The sequence below is a fragment of the Mercenaria mercenaria genome, chromosome 15 (assembly GCF_021730395.1).
Source record: "Mercenaria mercenaria strain notata chromosome 15, MADL_Memer_1, whole genome shotgun sequence".
Lineage (NCBI taxonomy): Eukaryota > Metazoa > Mollusca > Bivalvia > Venerida > Veneridae > Mercenaria > Mercenaria mercenaria.
In genome coordinates, this window is record NC_069375.1 from 63,094,954 (window position 1) to 63,115,494 (window position 20,541).

General features: G+C 34.2%; 1 protein-coding gene across 3 annotated transcripts in view; it reads left to right on the top strand.

Moving 5' to 3' along the window:
* Positions 1 to 1,102: 1,102 nt before the first annotated feature.
* LOC123556614 (serine/threonine-protein kinase N2-like) overlaps positions 1,103 to 20,541 on the top strand; it is a 47,922-nt gene continuing 28,483 nt past the window's right edge. Inside the window, exons 1-3 of one of the 3 annotated variants that reach the window (XM_053525442.1) lie at positions 1,103 to 1,369; positions 13,705 to 13,789; positions 18,057 to 18,321. In XM_053525442.1, the coding sequence (XP_053381417.1) occupies positions 13,706 to 13,789; positions 18,057 to 18,321 (349 nt within the window). In that variant the 5' untranslated portion in view covers positions 1,103 to 1,369; position 13,705. Of the gene's footprint in view, positions 1,370 to 13,704; positions 13,790 to 16,514; positions 16,709 to 18,056; positions 18,322 to 20,541 lie in introns of those variants that run through there. The other 2 variants (XM_045347497.2, XM_045347505.2) reach the window with 2 other exon arrangements.

Here is a 20,541-nt window from a genome sequence, read left to right on the forward strand (position 1 = left end):
GGTTATAAAGATTATTTTCGCTGCAAATATGTTATCAAATACATGTGTATAGGTTTAATCTTGTGATAATAAACCTATGTACTATATAATATAATATCTGTCCTTTTAATATCGTAAATTTAACAAAAGATTGAACTTATTAACATAAGATATGGAAATAAAAGTCTTTGGGGTCCGTTTATAAACGTCTGAAATTCGTATTCCTGAATTTAAATAAATTATAAAATAATTACAGATTAGACTTGGGTAATCCTGATTAAATAAACTACAAAATATATACAGATATAGAACCTGTGAGATAGCAGGTATAGCTAGTCTAACTAATTGTGCGCGAGTCGCGATATTATGATAATTTTTCAGTCTGTGAAATCTGTCTGCCTTGCAGTCGAAAAATTGAGACTGCAGATAGTAACCTGTTACTTGAATTTTCCTGATTAGATCTTAATTTATTTTTAGACTTTGGTCAAGATTAGCACAAACCCCTCAGCTTTTACCTTATATAATTTGAAGCCCTGCAGTTGTATTATGTATAATATGCTTGTATGCTTGATCATTCATGTGCTTTTCTATGTGCTTATTTGTTTGTATTGTAATGTGACTGTTATTTGTAGTCCAAATAATTAGACGTGAAAAAGTTGTCATTTGACGTTCAACAGTCAATATTCTGACATTTTACATTTTTACTATCAAAGCCTTGACATAACATGGAAAATCAAAAATCAAAATGAACTTATAAAGTTATATGAGTTATGTCAGGTCTTATATTTAGGACTATGTTATTTGTTGCTATTAAAGTCGGCCAATAGCTATTCATAGCTAATGTTTGAAACCTGACTATAAATAAAAATTTGTATCTTGTACACTTGTTCCACGTTCCATATCTCAGTTATTCAGGAGATGTTCCAATATTTGAATTTATGTTAATTTAGTGTTCCATGGTTGTTGTATCACAATCTGGTGTAACAACCTGCACCTAAAAACATATGTACCGCATATACTTTAATTATCCGTTAAATAATTATTTGCATTTTGACTAATCAAAACAAATGATAGATAATTCATTTTGAGCAACGTAAAACACAATTCGATTGGCTACAATTGGAGAAATACTGATCACGTGACTCACCCAATGTCATCAAAGTGAATTTTTTTACTGTGTTCGAAGTGTTTCAGCTAATTTTTCGCGGAAAGAAATCACCAATCAGTTTCGTATCACAAATCCCAAAACTTTATAGATAGAGCAATTTCCATTTATTATCATGAACCCCCATGTTAAGAAACACGAACTTTAACCTAACCAAAAATTCATCTTGAAATCGGCGAAAGTTTAACAAACATGGCGGCCGAAACAGGCACCTCCTATTTTCAGGTGAGACAGTTATATATTCATTCATGTTACCTAATTACAGCAATAAACTATGTTGCATATGGTATGAAGACACTTGTCAATCATTGTATATTAGTCGAAGTAAGCGCATTTGTGGTTTAGGAGCACTTTTAGAATCTGTCCGTAGGTAAAATCTGCATAATTTGCAATATCCAGTACCTGTATGGTTTAAATAAAGGTAAGGCTTTTTTAGTTTGTATATTTCATAATTGGGGGGCTGCTGCCGCCCACACCCGCATTTTCTAAACTGGCGAGGAAAATATATCCATGCTACCATATCGATAAATATACTGGGTATACCAATTACCGTGAGTCTTATATTCAATGGACTCTATTTATCAAAATGATTTTTTAAAAGATAAATTTTATTCTGTTTAATTAATTTATATTAGCATTAGACTTTTGGCCAAAAAATCGTCAGAACTTCAGATAAAAGTTCCACTACTTTTCATTCAAAGAACAGAGTGGTAATTTTAGCATTTTCTTGCATATACCTATTACGTGAATTTCACTTTCAATCTAAAGAATTGTTAATTGATCTAAGACAAAGACAGCATTTCTTTTTACAATGGGCCAAACTAAATATAAGAGTATATGCAGAAATAAGCAATGTCATTGAAAATTTGCGGAGAAAAATTGCAAAGATTAACATAATGACCAGTCCCTTAGCTGAATTCCTTAATTTCTGGGATCAGTGAGAAATAAAAAGAAAGACACTCCAATTTTCAAAAATAGTTTTGCTAAAAATCTAAGCACATTGAGCATGAATAATGAAAGAAAAATTGTAAAGCAATTTTCATGTTAAGTATCAAAACAGGACATTCACGGTAATATGTATATCCCGGTAATTGGTATACCCAGTATAAAAGAATGCCCAAATAACGAGAATAGCTACGGACAGATTCTAAAGTCTAGCCGTGGTTTATTTGCATGTGGTGATGTTCGCAGACCAAAAACTACATGAATTTATTATTTAGAGACATTTGCTCAGTCTAAACACTGTCTCTCATTTGAGAGACACTGTGTCTTTTGTTGAAAGACTCCAGTTAGATGAAACTGAAATAATAGATAAAACATTTAGGAATCCTAGAAATAGTAGCCATGCTTGTTTTTCATAAAAATTTGCAGATTATCATTGAAATTAGTCCACATAATTAGACGTTTTGGAACAGCGTGATAACTTTTGACTGTCGCTGTCTCCGTAACATCCAAACTTATTCAGCATATTTCTGTTAGGAAATCCCCACTTAAAACCCGTTGGGAACGTTTTCTGTTACATGTACAAAGTATTTGTAATGATTACATCTCTGATGAATTTATATTGACATTAAAGCATAAACTTGCCTCACTGACATTTTGTGTTTTATTTCTGAAATTCATTGTCATGTCGGCAGTCTGTTGTTATTGAAACAGTAGTCAGGATAGATATCTCGTCGCACCTATGGAGGGAATTGTGGTTCAAAAATAAAATTAGCATTTTGATAAAATGTTAATACTTTTTCTGTAATAATCTGTTATAAATTCTGTTCATTTAATGTTTAAAATGTGTGTAAAAATGATTTCTAAGTTATTTCAATGTCACATTTCGTGTATCTTGAAATGATATTGCTCTGAACGAAGTCAGCGATTTCACAATGTTGCAATCGGCTTAACAGCAGTTGAATTTGTGTAATTCTGGTTGAATTTGTGCCAGAGTGTGTGCCTTTAGAACAGCCATCGTTATCTCGGAGTCAGGCCACTGTCTCATGTTGTGATGATCAGAACACTAGCTCTAGTGTAACTCAGTTAGATCCAGGAAAGGGGTTATTGTAATTTTGTATGTTACACAAAATTCCCAATTAGGATGATAACGACGTTATTTTTCCCAAATTGTCCGGACACGGACCCTTTCCCAAAATGGCAAAAAAAAATCGCTGATCTTAAACAAGACATTTTCAAACACCTGTGTTTTATCAACTTTTTATTATGACATCCATAGAAATGTCATGATTTTGAAAATTTGTATTAAGTCTGTATGGTTTCTTCCACAATAAAATGTGGAATTTTTTTTAGCTCACCTGTCACAAAGTTACAAGGTGAGCTTATGTGATCGCGTGGCATCCGTCCGTGCGTGCGTAAACTTTTGCTTGTGACCACTCTAGAGGTCACATTTTTCATGGGATCTTTATGAAAGTTGGTCAGAATGTTTTTCTTGATGATATCTAGGTCAAGTTCGAAACTGGGTCACGTGCGGTCAAAAACTAGGTCAGTAGGTCTAAAAAAAGAAAAACCTTGTGACCTCTCTAGAGGCCATATTTTTTCATGAGATCTTCATGAAAATTAGTCAGAATGTTCACCTTGATGATATCTATGTCAGATGTGAAACTGGGTCACATGGGATCAAAAACTAGGTCAGTAGGTCTAAAAATAGAAAAACCTTGTGACCTCTCTAGAGGCCATATTTCTCAATGGATCTTCATGAAATTTGGTCAGAGTGTTCATCTTGATGATATCTAAGTCAAGTTTGAAACTGGGTCACGTGCAGTCAAAAACTAGGTCAGTAGGTCTAAAAATAGAAAAACTTTGTGACCTCTCTAGAGGCCATACTTTTCATGGGATCTTTATGAAAATTAAAATGTTCACCTTGATGATATCTAGGTCAAGTTCGAAACTGGGTCACATGCGGTCAATAACTAGGTCAGAAGGTCTCAAAAAAGAAAAACCTTGTGACCTCTCTAGAGGCCATATTTTTCATGAGATCTTCATGAAAATTGATCAGAATGTTCACCTTGATGATATCTAGGTCAGCTTTGAAACTGGGTCACGTGCAGTCAAAAACTAGGTCAGTAGGTCTAAAAATAGAAAAACCTTGTGACCTCTCTAGAGGCCATATTTCTCAATGGATCTTCATGAAAATTGGTCAGAATGTTCATCTTGATGATATCTAGGTCAGGTTCGAAACTGGGTCATGTGCGTTCAAAAATTAGGTCAGTAAATCGAAAAATAGAAAAACCTTGTGACCTCTCTAGAGGCCATATTTTTCATGACATCTACATGAAAATTGGTGAGAATGTTCTCCTTGATGATATCTAGGTCAAGTTCAAAAGTGGGTCACGTGCCTTCAAAAACTAGGTCATTAGGTCAAATAATAGAAATACCTTGTGACCTCTCTAGAGGTCATATTTTTCAATGGATCTTCATGAAAATTGGTCAGAATTTTTTATCTTGATGATATCTAGGTCACATGTGCTCAAAAACTAGGTCACTATGTCAAATAATAGAAATAACGACGTCATACTCAGTTCAACACTGGGTCATGTGGGGATAGGTGAGCGATTCAGGACCATCATAGTCCTCTTGTTTAATCTGTCTTCGTAACAAAGGTTGTATAATTCAGGCAATATCTTTATAATTCTGTGCTAAACATTTTCAATTAGCCTAATATCCTTTTTCTGAGAGTTAGTACCACACAATTTTACCATAATCAAAAAGGGTCTTGAAGAAGATTTTGTTTACGCTAGCAAAAAAAGTCATTGCCTGTGTTTCTGTAATTTCTAATATGTTTTTTATGTGCTTAAAAATTACCTGACATGCGTATATGCATTATTTCTAAGCATAGTTTATGCTAGTACGCATCTTATCTGGAGCCCTGAGTTGTTCTTGCATCACATCTGCAGCTTGGTTTAAGTTTTGATGCTTTTTGTTTCTGATATAATTGTGAAGTGTCAGTTCACATGCTGTTGTTATTCTTACGTTCTTTACAAATCTGAGGTTTTAGAATGTATGAAGTCAATTTTAGCATGAAACCTTTTCTGATCTAAATAAATTGGGTATATTTTTATTGGGAAGAAATCATTTGCTTTTAAACAGGGGTGTGGAAATCCCAATATTTTTCACTTGTCCATGGACAAATGAGACTTAAAAATCTACTTGTCCGCAGTCAAAACCTACTTGCACGGATTTTCAACATTTAAGCATGCAAATAATTATTTTGGACAATAACACAAGCAAATATAATAAAGTCACTGAAAGTGTAATTCTGTACATAGCTGTTTTAAAAAACAAGCTTTCGACGTTTTAGCTGTGTGCATCCGCGAGACCATCGACCATTTCAGAGTAATACCTAAAAGACTGCCCATCATGCCATGCGAGGCCATGTGAGAAAGCATGAAACTTTCTGACTGTTAGAAAACATGAAACTTCCTGTCAGACTCGTACTAGCGAGCTCTTTGTGCTTTGACTGTTGACTTCCATTTTTGTTGGCAGACGAAGTTGTGACAACGAATTTGTCCAAAACTTTGTGATAATTGTTTACGTTTCTGGTTTCTATTCATCGAGTTACCATGTGCTAAAATCACGCGAGATCGTGACAGGGAATCAATTGGAACGCAGAGAAAGAGATGCTAAATTTAGACGCAGTATGGTTTTCCAAAAAACTGGAGAAATCAAGAGGCCCTCGGCGGGTGAAACATCCGTTTTGTACATCAAATTCTTTTATAAACTCCATAAATTTGAAGCACTGTTCAGCGTTTCTAAATTATTCTTTCCCTTTTTCATTTCAAACCAGAAAATTTGTGCTTGTCCACGGACAAATAGAATGTAAAAACTCACTTGTACGTCGTCAAAAAGTCCCGAGTCGGACAAGTCGGACATAGGAATTCCACACCCCTGTTTTAAAGTTAGTGAAGTCAGTAATTAAAGACAAAGTACCTCTCGGCTAAAATTTGTTAAAGTACTTTTTGTACAATCATTTTGACAAAACAGAAATATTATTCCAGGAGATGTTTTTTAGCTCGACTATTCGAAGAATAAGTAGAGCTATTCTACTCACCACAGCGTCGGCGTCACACCTTAGTTAAGTTTTTCGTACCAGTCCACATTTTGACAAAGTCGTTTGAGATAAAGCTTTGAAACTTTCAACACTTGTTTACCATCATCATGGCCAGTTATAGGCAAGAGCACATAACTCCATCAAGGATTTTGGCTGAATTATGGCCCCTTTTGACTTAGAAATCATGGTTAAGTTTTTCGTACCAGTTCATATTTTGACAAGGTCTTTTAAGATAAAGCTTTGAAACTTTCAACACTTGTTTACCATCACCATGGCCAGTTATAGGCAAGAGTACATAACTCCATCAGGGATTTTGGCTGAATTATGGCCCCTTTTGACTTAGAAATCTTGGTTAAGTATTTCGTACCACTTCATATTTAGACAAAGTCTTTTGAGATAAAGCTTTGAAACTTTCAACACTTGTTTACCATCACCATGTCCAGTTATAGGCAAGAGCACATAACTCCATCAAGGATTTTGGCTGAATTATGGCCCTTTTTGACTTAGAAATCTGGGTTTATATTTCGTACCAGTTCATATTTTGACAAAGTCTTTTGAGATAAAGCTTTGAAACTTTCAACACCTGTTTACCATCACCACGTCCAGTTATAGGCAAGAGTACATAACTCCATCAAGGATTTTGGCTGAATTATGGCCCCTTTTGACTTAGAAATCTTGGTTTAGTTTTTCGTACCAGTTCATTTTTTTTGTAAAGTGTTTGACATATGGCTTTGAAACTTCTATCACTTGTTTAGTATAATAGTCTCTATCTGTAGGAAAGAGAACATAACTCTGTCATCTATTTTGGCTGAATTACGGCCCTTTTTGGACTTTGAAATTGGTTCTGTTTTCATACAAGTCCGTGTTTTGTCAAAACTATTTGACATATGGCTTTTAAACTTTGAACACTTGTTTATCATTATGATTTCCATCTGTAGGCAGGAGTACATAACTATTTTGACTGAATTATGGCCCTTTTTGGACTTTGAAATTGGCTCATATATTGCCTTTTAGTGCAAGACTTATCAAAAATCAAAGTAATACAGGAACATTGTTTGTCTAATCTATTTATTTTCTTTGTCTGAATATCCGTGGAAATATTTTGATCCCATTCTTCAATCAATTCTTCGAATAGTCGAGCGCACTGTCATCAGACAGCTCTTGTATATGGGTGGTTTTCAAAATAATGAAGCAAAAGTGTGACATAGGGGTTGAAAATTCAAACCTATTTCTTATGGTGGTCACCTATTTTTTATGATAGCAAATACTTCAAATTTCAAGAAAATAACTTTGGGAAAGTGTTGAGAAATACCAATAAGAAAATATTTCAGCCTTTAATTCGAAAGTTCAGCGAATTTCCAGTAAGATGGGTGATAAATGCTGCAGTGTTTTATGACAAGGAAATATGTATAACAGTAATTTTTTCAACATATACAATAAGTAATAGGTGTATGTGCATGGTTTGAAACTTATTTAATCAAATGTTTGTGGACATTGGTTTTTAAAATCACCCTTTCTGCACAAATCTGACATGAAAATAAAATTTTACCTAGAAAAGTTGTTGCTGAATGAAAAATAATTAATATATTATTATAAAACCTATTTTTTTCTCGCATTTTGCATGTTTATAAATCACATGCCAAATTTCAAGAATGTCCAGTAATTTTAATTTCTAAAATTGTCAACTCAAAATTGAGTTGTTTTACAGATGCACAGGGGACACATACTGAAAATAAGTGTAATATTCATTCATTATTAGTTTTCTGTTCATAAAAAGACTAATGGTGATCAACTTAAGACAAATCCTATCAAACAATTAAGTTTATTCCACAAAATAACTACAAAACTGAAAATTTTCACTACAAAAACATGAAAATTCAACAGCATGTAATGCTTTAAATGAAAAATAAGTGACTTTAAACATAACTAACACATTGAAATCATTTAGTTTACATGGACTGCTTATTCAGAGTAGAAAAATTACAAAATGCCATGCATGGTAAAATGGAATAGAAAAATTCATACATACTTTATAATGTTACTAAGAAGGTGCATATGGGACAAACCGCAGCAAAATATATTTTTATAGATATTGTTCATAGTAAGTAAAATTCTTTGAACTACACAATATTCACTAGTGAACATTTACATATGTAGGTAAACTTAAGAGCTTAAGAAGCAATAAAATTGATTTTTCCACTTTTTAACTTGAAAACTGGCAACTTCAGAAAAAATGCAAACAATGAATTTTAATTTGTCCAGGATTTCTTATATAAATGCTAAATTATCAAGTAATGCCTAAATTTTGTGTACACACTGCTAAGAATATAGAACTGCCACCACATATTACAGTAATGCTATGATAATTGATGAATGTCAAAAAAGGGTGCACAGGGGACATCACTTTTGGCTTTGTGAATGTTTAACAGTCCTTAATATGTGAAGTTGAAAGCTGCTTTTGTATCCATTGTAACTCCCTTTCAAGGATAATAAAGTGAAAACCCATTTTATTTAAAGAATAAAAGAAATCTGACACTTAACAACTGAAAAGGTGCACAGGGGACATTTTTGGGTGTATAGACATTCATCAAGATTCTGAGAAAATTGATTTATTAAACAAAAAATTCATATGGTGTCTTCACAGCTGAAAGGATAAAGATCTTAGAAAAACATTAGGACTTAAGAAAAGTAATGGGGTTATGAAATTGTAGTGTTCAACATTTAAATTAAGTGTTTTTTTCACTATTTTTTGTGAAGGGGGTTCCATCACAAGATGTGAAATATTGGTAAGAATAAGATGTAGTTAATGAAAAAAAGTATTTTGCTTTAAATGTGCAGAGTTTAAGTTACATAAAAAAGCCAAAGCTGTAACAATAAAGCTTGGTTTGAAAAAGTAAAACACAGTTGAAAACTATCCTTCATGTAAAATGTCACACTTTTTTGGGTGCACAGGGGACAAAATTAGCTATATAATTTAATATAACTTTAAAACTGCTTGAGCCATTAAGCTGAAATTGCACACATTTATTGACTACACTGATTTGGATATAATTTGCCCAAAAACACATTATAAAACTGAACTGAATTAAAGTAAGGTGAGAGAGAAGAAAAAGCTTCATTATTTTGAAAACCACCCATATCTGCCTGTCAATATTTTCATTTCTTGACTTTAGTCGAAAAGACCTTTCAAGTTACCAGGTGAAGAAACCTAATAAATTCAATTAATTTTGAAGGCATCATTTAATAATTATTGTGACATTGTTTTCACAAACTGTAACCCAATGGTTGTTGATATACAATGGTACTGTAACATCTGACAGCCTGAATGGAATTGAAGAACAGAACTGTACAAATTAGAAAATCAAGTACTTTGATGCCATACTGTGGAATCGTTTGATCCAAAACAGTAATTAGCGAGGATATGAATTGGTCGATTTCAATCCCTGAAAATAAAATGATTTGGAATTTACTTGTTTATTGGGATTAAAGTAATTGGGAATTTTACTTGTTTATCGCAATTGAACTTGTAAGCTTAATTCCAAGAAAGTAGTCCCCCTGTGCTTTTACATATAATTATAAATGATTCCTTAAAGGTTTCAGACATGTATTATTTGAAAATTATCAAACAACGTTTAAGATAGAAAATGTGTTTTATATTGTGAGTGTAGTGCTTTTGAACAATTACCAGTAAAAACTATTTAAACTCTTGTGTGTTACTGTCCTATAAGTTGTTTCTTCTTGTATAATCTCTTTTAAAAAAATAACATGTTTAACTACTATTTTTGGTTCTCTTTCAAGACACAACCTAGTTCTTGCTGTATACATTTCTTTAGCCTGCTTAATATATACTTTTTGCTCATTGTGTTTCAAGTTACAATGATGTTAGTTAGCCAGGTTACTTAACTAAATAAGAGAGTTCAGGTCCAAGGATGACATGTCCCCAGCTGAGATGTATGTTCTTGGTAGACATTATGTCGGAATTCATTTCGACCTCCACCTCAGATTGATGTTGAAAGGTTGGCAATTACTTGTGGAGAATAGCTTGCAACTGGTACAGAATCCAGGAACACTCAGTAATGAAAAACCCTTAAAAGTTAGATAACCTCAAGTGTGAAAATTTGAATTTTTTAAAAAATTCTTTAAAAAAAAAAAGTATATGCACTTAAGTCTTCTGCTTTTTTGTGTAAAGAGCTCTTACTATTTACACATATACAATTGAAAACGTGTAAATTATTGGTTTAAAGTTGCTGTAGTTACTAGATACAATGTGTCTTTCTACCACAATAAAAAAGGTCCTTACCTGTAAAATATATGGTAAAAACTATAAAATGTTGCTTGATGATTTCTGCTTGTATGATGTTATATTTTAAGTTGAAGGAAATAGTGTACTCAGATTTTTCAAAAGAAATTCAGAGAAATTGACATGTAGAGATATGAAAGAAAATCTGTCTTGGAATGAAAATTACACTGTTGTTTGTTGACCGTTCATTGTTTTGCAAGATTATCATGTTTAAGGTAGTAGGCCTACCTGTAATAGCAATTGGCAATTTATGCGCAATTAATGTCCGGAGAATGCTGCGAGATTGTCATATCCGGTCCACTGCCTTAAAGTGACAACTTACATGTATACATTGACTCTTGTCTCTATCATCTTTGTTAGCTCACCTGTCACAAAGTGACAAGGTGAGCTTTTGTGATCGCGCAGTGTCCGTCGTCCGTCCGTGCGTCCGTAAACTTTTTGCTTGTGACCACTCTAGAGGTCACATTTTTCATGGGATCTTTATGAAAATTGGTCAGAATGTTCATCTTGATGATATCTAGGTCAAGTTCGAAACTGGGTCACGTGCGGTCAAAAACTAGGTCAGTAGGTCTAAAATAGAAAAACCTTGTGACCACTCTAGAGGTCACATTTTCATGTGATCTTCATGAAAATTGGTCAGAATGTTTCATCTGATGATATCTAGGTCAAGTTCGAAACTGGTCACGTGAAGTCAAAACTAGGTCAGTAGGTCTAAAATAGAAATAAAACCTGTGACCACTCTAGAGGTCACATTTTTCATGGGATCTTCATGAAAGTTGGTCAGAATGTTCATCTTGAGATATCTAGGTCAAGTTCGAAACTGGGTCACGTGCAGTCAAAAACTAGGTCAGTAGGTCTAAAAATAGAAAAACCTTGTGACCACTGTAGAGGTCACATTTTTCATGGGATCTTCATGAAAGTTGGTCAGATGTTCATCTTGATGAATCTAGGTCAATTCGAACTGGTCACGTGCGTCAAAAACTAGGTCATAGGTCTAAAAATAGAAAAACCTTGTGACCACTCTAGAGGTCACATTTTTCATGGATCTTCATGAAAGTTGGTCAGATTGTTCATCTTGATGATATCTAGGTCAGGTTCGAAACTGGTACGTGTGGTCAAAAACTAGGTCAGTAGGTCTAAAAATAGAAAAACCTTGTGACCAACCTAGAGGTACATTTTCATGGGTCTTCATGAAAGTTGGTCAGAATGTTCATCTTGATGATATCTAGGTCAAGTTCGAAACTGGGTCAGTGCAGTCAAAAACTAGGTCAGTAGGTCTAAAAATAGAAAAACTTGTGACCACTCTAGAGGTCACATTTTTCATGGGATCTTCATGAAAGTTGGTCAGAATGTTCATCTTGATGATATCTAGGTCAAATTCGAAACTGGGTCACGTGCGTTCAAAAACTAGGTCAGTAGGTCTAAAAATAGAAAAACCTTGTGACCACTCTAGAGGTCACATTTTTCATGGATCTTCATGAAAGTTGGTCAGAATGTTCATCTTGATGATATCTAGGTCAAGTTCGAAACTGGGTCACGTGGTCAAAACTAGGTCAGTAGGTCTAAAAATAGAAAAACCTTGTGACCACTCTAGAGGTCACATTTTTCATGGGATCTTCATGAAAATGGTCAGAATGTTCATCTTGATGATATCTAGGTCAAATTCGAAACTGGGTCACGTGCCTTCAGAAACTAGGTCAGTAGGTCTAAAAATACAAAAACCTTGTGACCACTCTAGAGGTCACATTTTTCATGGGATCTTCATGAAAGTTGGTCAGAATGTTCATCTTGATGATATCTAGGTCAAGTTCGAAACTGGGTCACGTGCGGTCAAAACTAGGTCAGTAGGTCTAAAAATAGAAAAACCTTGTGACCACTCTAGAGGTCACATTTTTCATGGGATCTCATGAAAAATGGTCAGAATGTTCATCTTGATGATATCTAGGTCAAGTTCGAAACTGGGTGACGTGCGGTCAAAAACTAGGTCAGTAGGTCTAAAAATAGAAAAACCTTGTGACCACTCTAGAGGTCACATTTTTCATGGGATCTTCATGAAAGTTGGTCAGAATGTTCATCTTGAATATATCTAGGTCAAGTGCGAAACTGGGTTACGTGCCTTCAAAAACTAGGTCAGTAGGTCTAAAAATAGAAAAACCTTGTGACCACTCTAGAGGTCACATTTTTCTTGGGATCTTCATGAAAGTTGGTCAGAATGTTCATCTTGATGATTTCTAGGTCAAGTTCGAAACTGGGTCACGTGCGGTCAAAAACTAGGTCAGTAGGTCTAAAAATAGAAAAACCTTGTGACCACTCTAGAGGTCACATTTTTCATGGGATCTTTATGAAAGTTGGTCAGAATGTTCATCTTGATGATATCTAGGTCAAGTTCGAAACTGGGTCACGTGCCTTCAAAAACTAGGTCAGTAGGTCTAAAAATAGAAAAACCTTGTGACCACTCTAGAGGTCACATTTTTCATGGGATCTTCATGAAAGCTGGTCAAAAACGATGTCATACTCAAAACTGGGTCATGTGGGAAGAGGTGAGCGATTCAGGACCATCATGGTCCTCTTGTTTTCATTCTCAGGATACAGTCAAACTTTTGCTAAATACCACATGTGAACAGAACAGAACCTGGCTGGAAAGATCGCTAGTTTCTTTTCCGATTTAAACATTTTAAAGACACTTGCTACAGTTTCTTGTATGAGAGATGGGGCAAAAATTTCCCAATAATAGAATTTGTTCAAACTTTGTACATTAACACAGTTTCTTGTTAGAAACAGAGAAATGCAAAAACTATCCTATGTCACTGTGCTTGTTTAGGAGTTATCTGCCCTTAAAACTGGATTTTTCTTGAAGCAAGCAGGGTGATCTCCGATTTGTTTTCATAATTCTGTTTTTAACATGACACTGTGTTCATATACAAAGTTTGAACAAATTCTATTACTGGGAATTTTTTCACCCAAAACTGTCACATGCATCCTTAGTAGTATTTGAAAATTCAATGAAGTCAAAATAAATCCCAGTTTTGGTTCTCACACATTGTTTTTGTGTAAAGGTTTGACTGTAGTCATATTTGGCAGAGGACAGTGTTGAAAATAAATTGTTTTCAACTTTTCATACTCTAATCCCATAATGCATTGTTTTGCTTACTGTACACGTAAGATAGATAACAGATAATTAGTTAATGCATGTGTGTTGCTTCACAGTATGTCAGCTAAAAGCGGGACACAGAATGGAGTGATGTTGAAGACGTCTAAACGACGGCTGTCAGCAGGGTCAGGGGGACATGCGGTAATAATGCAGTGTGATGTGTGTGAATAGCAGAGCTTGATTAAAATTGTATCATCACATTAAAGGACCATCTTGTTAAATATTTTAGGAATTTTTGTTTTTCAAAGTTTCTTAAAAGTAAAGTACAGGACTCAAATTCTATGTTTTCTTTGGCCTAAAGAAGGCCACATTTCCACTGTCTGGGGATATACTTTTTTCATCCAATGCTGGATTTAACTAAAATGGTAAACTTCCATCATTTACCAGGGTTATTATTTTATTTTAATTCAAGAAAATTCAATATCCCTTTCCCATGAAAATGCAGGGCTTTGGCCTAATTTACAAAAAAAAGGTGAAGGTAAGACCCTGTATAATTACTTTTCAAGAAACTATACACCTAATTGTGAACTTGGCCAAAATTAAAGAAGTACCACTAAAGTTTAAATTAGTACTTCTGAGCAAGATGGTCTTTATTTAATGTGACGAAACACCAAATGAGCTGTGTCATGAGAAAACCAACATAGTGGCTTTGCGACCAGCATGGGTCCAGACCAGCCTGCGCATCCGTGCAGTCTGGTCAGGATCTATGCTGTTCGCTTTCAAAGCCTATTGCTATTAGAGAAACTGTTAGCGAACAGCATGGATCCTGACCAGACTGCACAGATGCGCAGGCTGGTTTGGATCCATGCTGGTCGCAAAGCCACTATGTTGGTTTTCCCATGGCACGGCTCAAATGTTTTGATGATGCAGTTATTCCGTTTACAACATCTACTTTCCAGAAATGTGTCTTGTGCATTTTCGGTCTAGTTTTTAGAAATGTGTGCCGATGGTGACAGTGGTTTAGAAATCTGTAATTGAAAAATGTAGAAGCTCTACATTCTCATGCATTTCAGTTTGATGATTAATTGAATTGGCATAGACAAGAAGACACAACTCCGAGGCTATTCAGCGCTTTTTTGAAATTTTGTCCATTAAAATTTTCTGACCACTGGTATGAAAAGCTAATTGAGAAATGTGCTTTTATTCAGTTTGCTGAGAATTATGGTAGACTCGGTAGTACCACTCCATAATACTAAAACGCCAATGTAAAAGAACAGTACTGTTAACTCTTGCTGTGTCATTTAGCCCTTGCCATGCTCAATTTCTAAAATGGACTGGTCCATCTTTCAATTTGGACAGTACCATTAATTGTTAAAAGGGGAGTTTACCAAAAGGATACTGGTTGAATAGCAAACAGTGCAGATCATGATCAGACTGCATGGATGTGCAGGCTTATCATGATCTACACTGGTCACAAAGGCAAAACTAATCGTGTCCAGCATGGTAAGGGTTATTTTTATCGAAATGCATGAAAATGTGATGTCACATTTTTTCTCATTACTTCCACTGAAGATAGAATGAAAGCAAAAAGATTTGAATTTGATGAAATGGAAGAACTGCTATCAGAACATTTTACACCTATACAGTGCGCCTTCTTTAGTTTCAGTTTTCAGTTTTACAGTTAAGGTTATGAAACCCAAATTTGGAGATCAACCTTGGAATACAGCTTTTTGATTGGTCAATTTCAGATTGCATTAAAAACAACCAATCAGGTGCTAGAGTTTTGAGATCGGTCTCCGGCTTGGTTTTGTAACTTAGAACCCAGTATTACAATCTGCAAGATGACTAACTTACAACCAAATTATTAAAGGGACATGCTGCAACATTTATTTCAGTATTTTTCAAGAACTTAGGAGCTACTTTCATAAAATTTAATATTGTTAGTATTTAAACCATAAATTTATATAAAGATATTTCAAAGTGATGAATGAGTTTATACTGTTAGTTTTTTGTAGACTTGACTTAAAAAACGCTCGCTGAATTCCGTTTTGAAAAATTTGGTATTTTGATTGTAAACATTTTTAGCATGCCCCTTTAAAGCTACAGTAACTGGTACACCATATTGTGAAAAACTGGAATATCTCTACAGTTATACATACAGTTTGATTTGAAATTTACATAATTATGTCATTGAAAAAAATAGCAAGGAAATGAAAACTGGTATTATTAAAAATCATCTGTAATGTTGCACAAATCCCATTTTGTTTATCATTTTTGTCTTCAGCTTGGCAACTGATTGGATTTTTGAATTCTGACTAATCAGTTTATAGATTATAAGCATTAGAACTTCTCTCACACAAATATATAAGAACTTTTTGTTTGACCCTTAACAGCTAACCAGCCTTATTTATCTTAACTGTTTTTTCTCTCTTTTTGTGCCTACATTATCACAATCAGTTTTTATCATCATTGATTTGAGGTGGAAGGGGACCATTTGACCTTTAAAAGTCCTGGATATTGAGGGTTTACCATATATTCATCTGCCTGTAGATGATGATAGGCTGTAGAGCACTTTTTCAGATCCTGAATTCATGTTCAGCAAGTAGCGAGCTTTCTCAGGTGTTGATCCCTTGTTCAGCCAGTAGAGAGCTTTCTCAGGTGTTGACCCCTTGTTCAGGCTGCATAGCATTTTTCCAGCCCCTTGTTCAGGCTGTGATTTCCAAATTTTTTATTTTTGTTGCCAGTTCTATAGTTTGCTTTATTTTAAACGCTTAAACTTCTTTCCTTAGAGCTAAATGATTTCTTAACACAGCGTGGTTCTTCCTTATAAGATAAATTAAGTAAATTACGAATACACCTCTACACGCAAGATTGACCTTTATAATTATAGATTCGTGACAGATGTAAACATTTGCAAGTCCCACTCTATGTGGTTAAACACAGGGTGGTAGCCGATTTGTAATCGTTACCCTACTTCTAGTACAATAGCATAATAATAACATTTTCAGTTTTTGTTGTGTGTCAAAACAAAAGTGTTACATTAGAATATGTTTGTAAGATTTTGAAATTAATGCCGATTGTAGAACTTGTATAATGAGGGATTTATTGGTTTATAAAAAGGTTTGTATTTTATTCATATGAAAAGAAATGTATTCTGGAGAAAAAATTCCTTGCTTAATTATTTATATGTGGTATTACTTTAGTACATGGATGTCTGTTAATTTCTAAGGAAAGGACTCTTAAAGCTGGCAATTATAGATTTTTCAACCAAATTATCAAAATTATAAGTAATTATAACTACTCTATTTAAGCAGTTAGCTTACCTGTAAGCCATGTTATTATATGACTAGTTATAACGACCGCCCCTGTTGACATTCTGCTTTGCTTTGCTAAAGTCAGATCTGATAAATTTATGATGTCATGTAATAAAAGACTTATTGAATGGCTTGCTGGGTCAGTAGATTAGAGGAAACTACTAGCCTTTGAGCAGATAGTTTTGGTTATTGACCAGCAAGCCTTTCAATAGGTGTATACTATATAAAACATTTTATACTCTATAATAGTATTTCTTATGATTTTTCTGTCAAACTATTAAATAAAGTAGTAATATGCTTTTTACTTGTTTTCATATTAAATGTGTTTGTTTTTAAGTATAAATATTAAAAGAAATATACTTCCTGAAAATATTCACTGATCACAAATTTACAGAATATGAAATGTGTTTTTTTCACTTTCAAATATGGGTATTACGTAATTCCTCACTTTCAAAAAAATGTGTAGTTGGCAGGCTGTTTTAATTGTACTACAATATTAGTATTATATATTTAGTTTGTTTTGTTTTTGGTCTATTTCCATTTTCAACAATACAGTATTTCATTTAAGTTACCAAGTATTTTTTTATCCTGTACCAGTATTAACATACTCTCTTCTATTAAATGAAAACTTCTCCACGTCCGAGGTTGGAGGGGGTGTGGTTGGGGAATGATTTTACACACAGTCTTCTAGCTTAAGACTGAACTTTAATAGATTTACTCTTTTTTGTTTTCATCCTTTAGGATAGATTTTGGAGAATATTTGGCTTTATTTTATTTATTTATTTATTTTTTTTTTTTTTGGTAGATTTTTATCAATATTTTTTCTTTGACATTAGATCTACCTCCTTTTTGTCTTTTTCCCCTTTTTGTTAAAATCTTTGGAAAAAAAATCTAAGGAAATGATTTTCTGTTGGTATAAAAGTTCACCTTGCTTGCTTCATCATTAAAAATGATGTATTATAGTATTGAATAAAGCTGTGTAACTTTTAAAATGGAGTTGATTTAAAACTTATCTAATAGCCTGTTTCGCAAACTTCTGAACTTTAAAATAGGTCTGCAGCAGAGATTTATTTAAATCTATAGCCTATTTCAAATATTGTTATGTACAGCACACTTTACTAATTCTTATGTTGATTATAATTTTGCTGTTTCAGGGAGGTGCCATGCCGAACTCGTTTCACTCCAAGGCAGAGATAGAAGAAGCCCGGGAAGCCGTCAAGAAAGAAATACGAAAAGAAATGAAAATCAAAGAAGGTGCGGAGAAGCTTCGCGAAGCAACAACTGATAAGAAGAGTTTAGCACATGTACAAACAATTGTTAAGAAAGCTAACAATAGGTTACAGGAATTACAACAAGAGTTAAATGAACTGAGCACCTACCTCCTCGTCTCAAACAGTCTTGGAGGAGATATCATCGACGGTGAGTCTAACAAGTTATTTTTAGATTTTACTGTTTTAGCTTTGTTGCGATGTAAGATTGGAACTATAAATGTAATCGGAATAACTCTTGATCTTGCTTTCTGAAAAATTCAATACAGTTGTCTGCGGTATTAGGAAGTGTGTTTATGAAACCCGATGGTGTGTGATTATTTTTTGGCTGATAAGCAGACACATATACATGGGACTTCAGGCGCTTTTCTTTATTGTCAAGGCTTGTGGTCATACAAACGTGTTGAATGTGTAAACATAATGGTCAAAAGTGTGAAAAAACTGGGGGGTTGGGAGAGGGGGTGGGGATGCAACTTTTTGCAACAATTTCCACTACAGCATTTTAGCTCACCTGAGCACAAAGTGCACATGGTGAGCTTTTAGGATCATTATATGTCTGACATCTGTCCGTCTATCTGTTGTCCACAAATTCTTTAAAGAATATCTCTTCCTAAACCACTACGGCAGTTTCAACCAAACTTCCCAGGCATGTTTCTTGGGTGGTTCTTTTTCAGATTCTGTCAAAACTAGGTCATCCATGAAGAATTCTTGGCAACCAAAAGGAAAAACTTTGAAAATCTTATGCTCAGAAACAATTACTGCAGGTCTGATTTTGAAACATTTTCATAGAATGTTCCTTGGATGACCCTCTACATCTTCCAAAATCTAATTAACCATCAAGTTTTTTGTGATTTTAAATTTTAAGGATCAAAAAATGGAGAATGTGCTGATTTTTTGGTGAATTGACTCAAGCAATATTCATGGCAAAAATTACTCCCCACTTGAATATTAATGATTTTACAGTTTCTTATATGTAAGGTGAAGTCCCTTAAAAATATTGTCAACACTTGAGGCTGATAAATATGCTAGGAGTATGTTTACATGTACCTGATCACCTGCTTACTCAAGTTGTACACTAATAATGTGTCACTGGCCTGGTTGCTATCTCCTCAGTAATCAACGATTTAGTATTGAACTTGTCATGTGAATAATTTATTTTCATTATAAACAGTCCCTGACAAGATTTTGCATTGACCCTGCTATCTTTTCTTTGTTGTGTTTTCAGTGCATGGTAAATGATACTTTGCAAAGAAACAAACTTAAGTTTATTAACATCATTTCCTACCGCAGATAGATTTACCACCAATATCAGAATTATGAAGGCAGAAGTTTATTTATTTATTTTATTGGGTTTCACATCCACCAACACAATTATAGGTCATATGGCGACTTTCCAGCTTTGATGACGGAGGAAGACCCCAGGTGCCCCTCCGTGCATTATTTTGTCACAAGCAGGCACCTGGGTAGAAAGACAGAAGTAAAATAATGTAGTAACAATGAAAAAAAAAAAAGAAATTATAAAAAAATTATACTAGTGATTGGGTCGTTTGGCTATAAAAGTTAACATTGTATTTAATTTACTTATCAAGCTCCACTGATTTTCATATTCTTTCAGTCCAACTAGCATGCCTAAGTTTGGTGGTTATATGGTCATGCCCACAATAATGCTTTAACCTTTACCCTGCTAAATTTCTAAAATGAACTGGTCCATCATTCAATTTGGGCAATACCATTTATTATTCAAAGGGGTGTTCACTGAAAATTTACTGACTGAATAGCAAACAGTGCAGACCATGATTAGCCTGCACGGATGTGCAGGCTAATCTTGGTCTGCACTGATTGCAAAGGCAGAATAACTCAACGCCAGCAGGCTAAAGGTTAGAGCATCTACTAGGATCTTCTACACCAATAAAGCTGGGGCATAGCCATATGAGTGATGAACAAAAAGTGAATAAAGTTTCGGACATATTATTCTTTGAAAATAGAACCATTGAGTTGGCTGTATGTCATCTTTGAGGGTTCTAATTTTCAGACCTGCTGCTAAAACAGTCTTGCTTGTTTGTAAAACACACTGAAAAGCCTTTGTTGTAGAAGTTACTAGAACTGATTTTGTAAGTGATATTTTCATCTAGACTTCCCAAAGAAAGTGCTTCCAAAAACTGGTAGCAGGAGCTACCTTAAAATGAAAGATGGGTTAAAAGAGATGGGTTAGCACTACCTTAAAAATGATGGATGGTTGTGTTTACAGGTTTGTTCAGGGTGTTTGTAGACACTTCAATAATCTTACTGAAATATAATTAATGCAGGAATTATAATTGTCTTACAGAAGGAATGCAAATACCAGTAATTTGCATATTGTTCAAGTATTTTA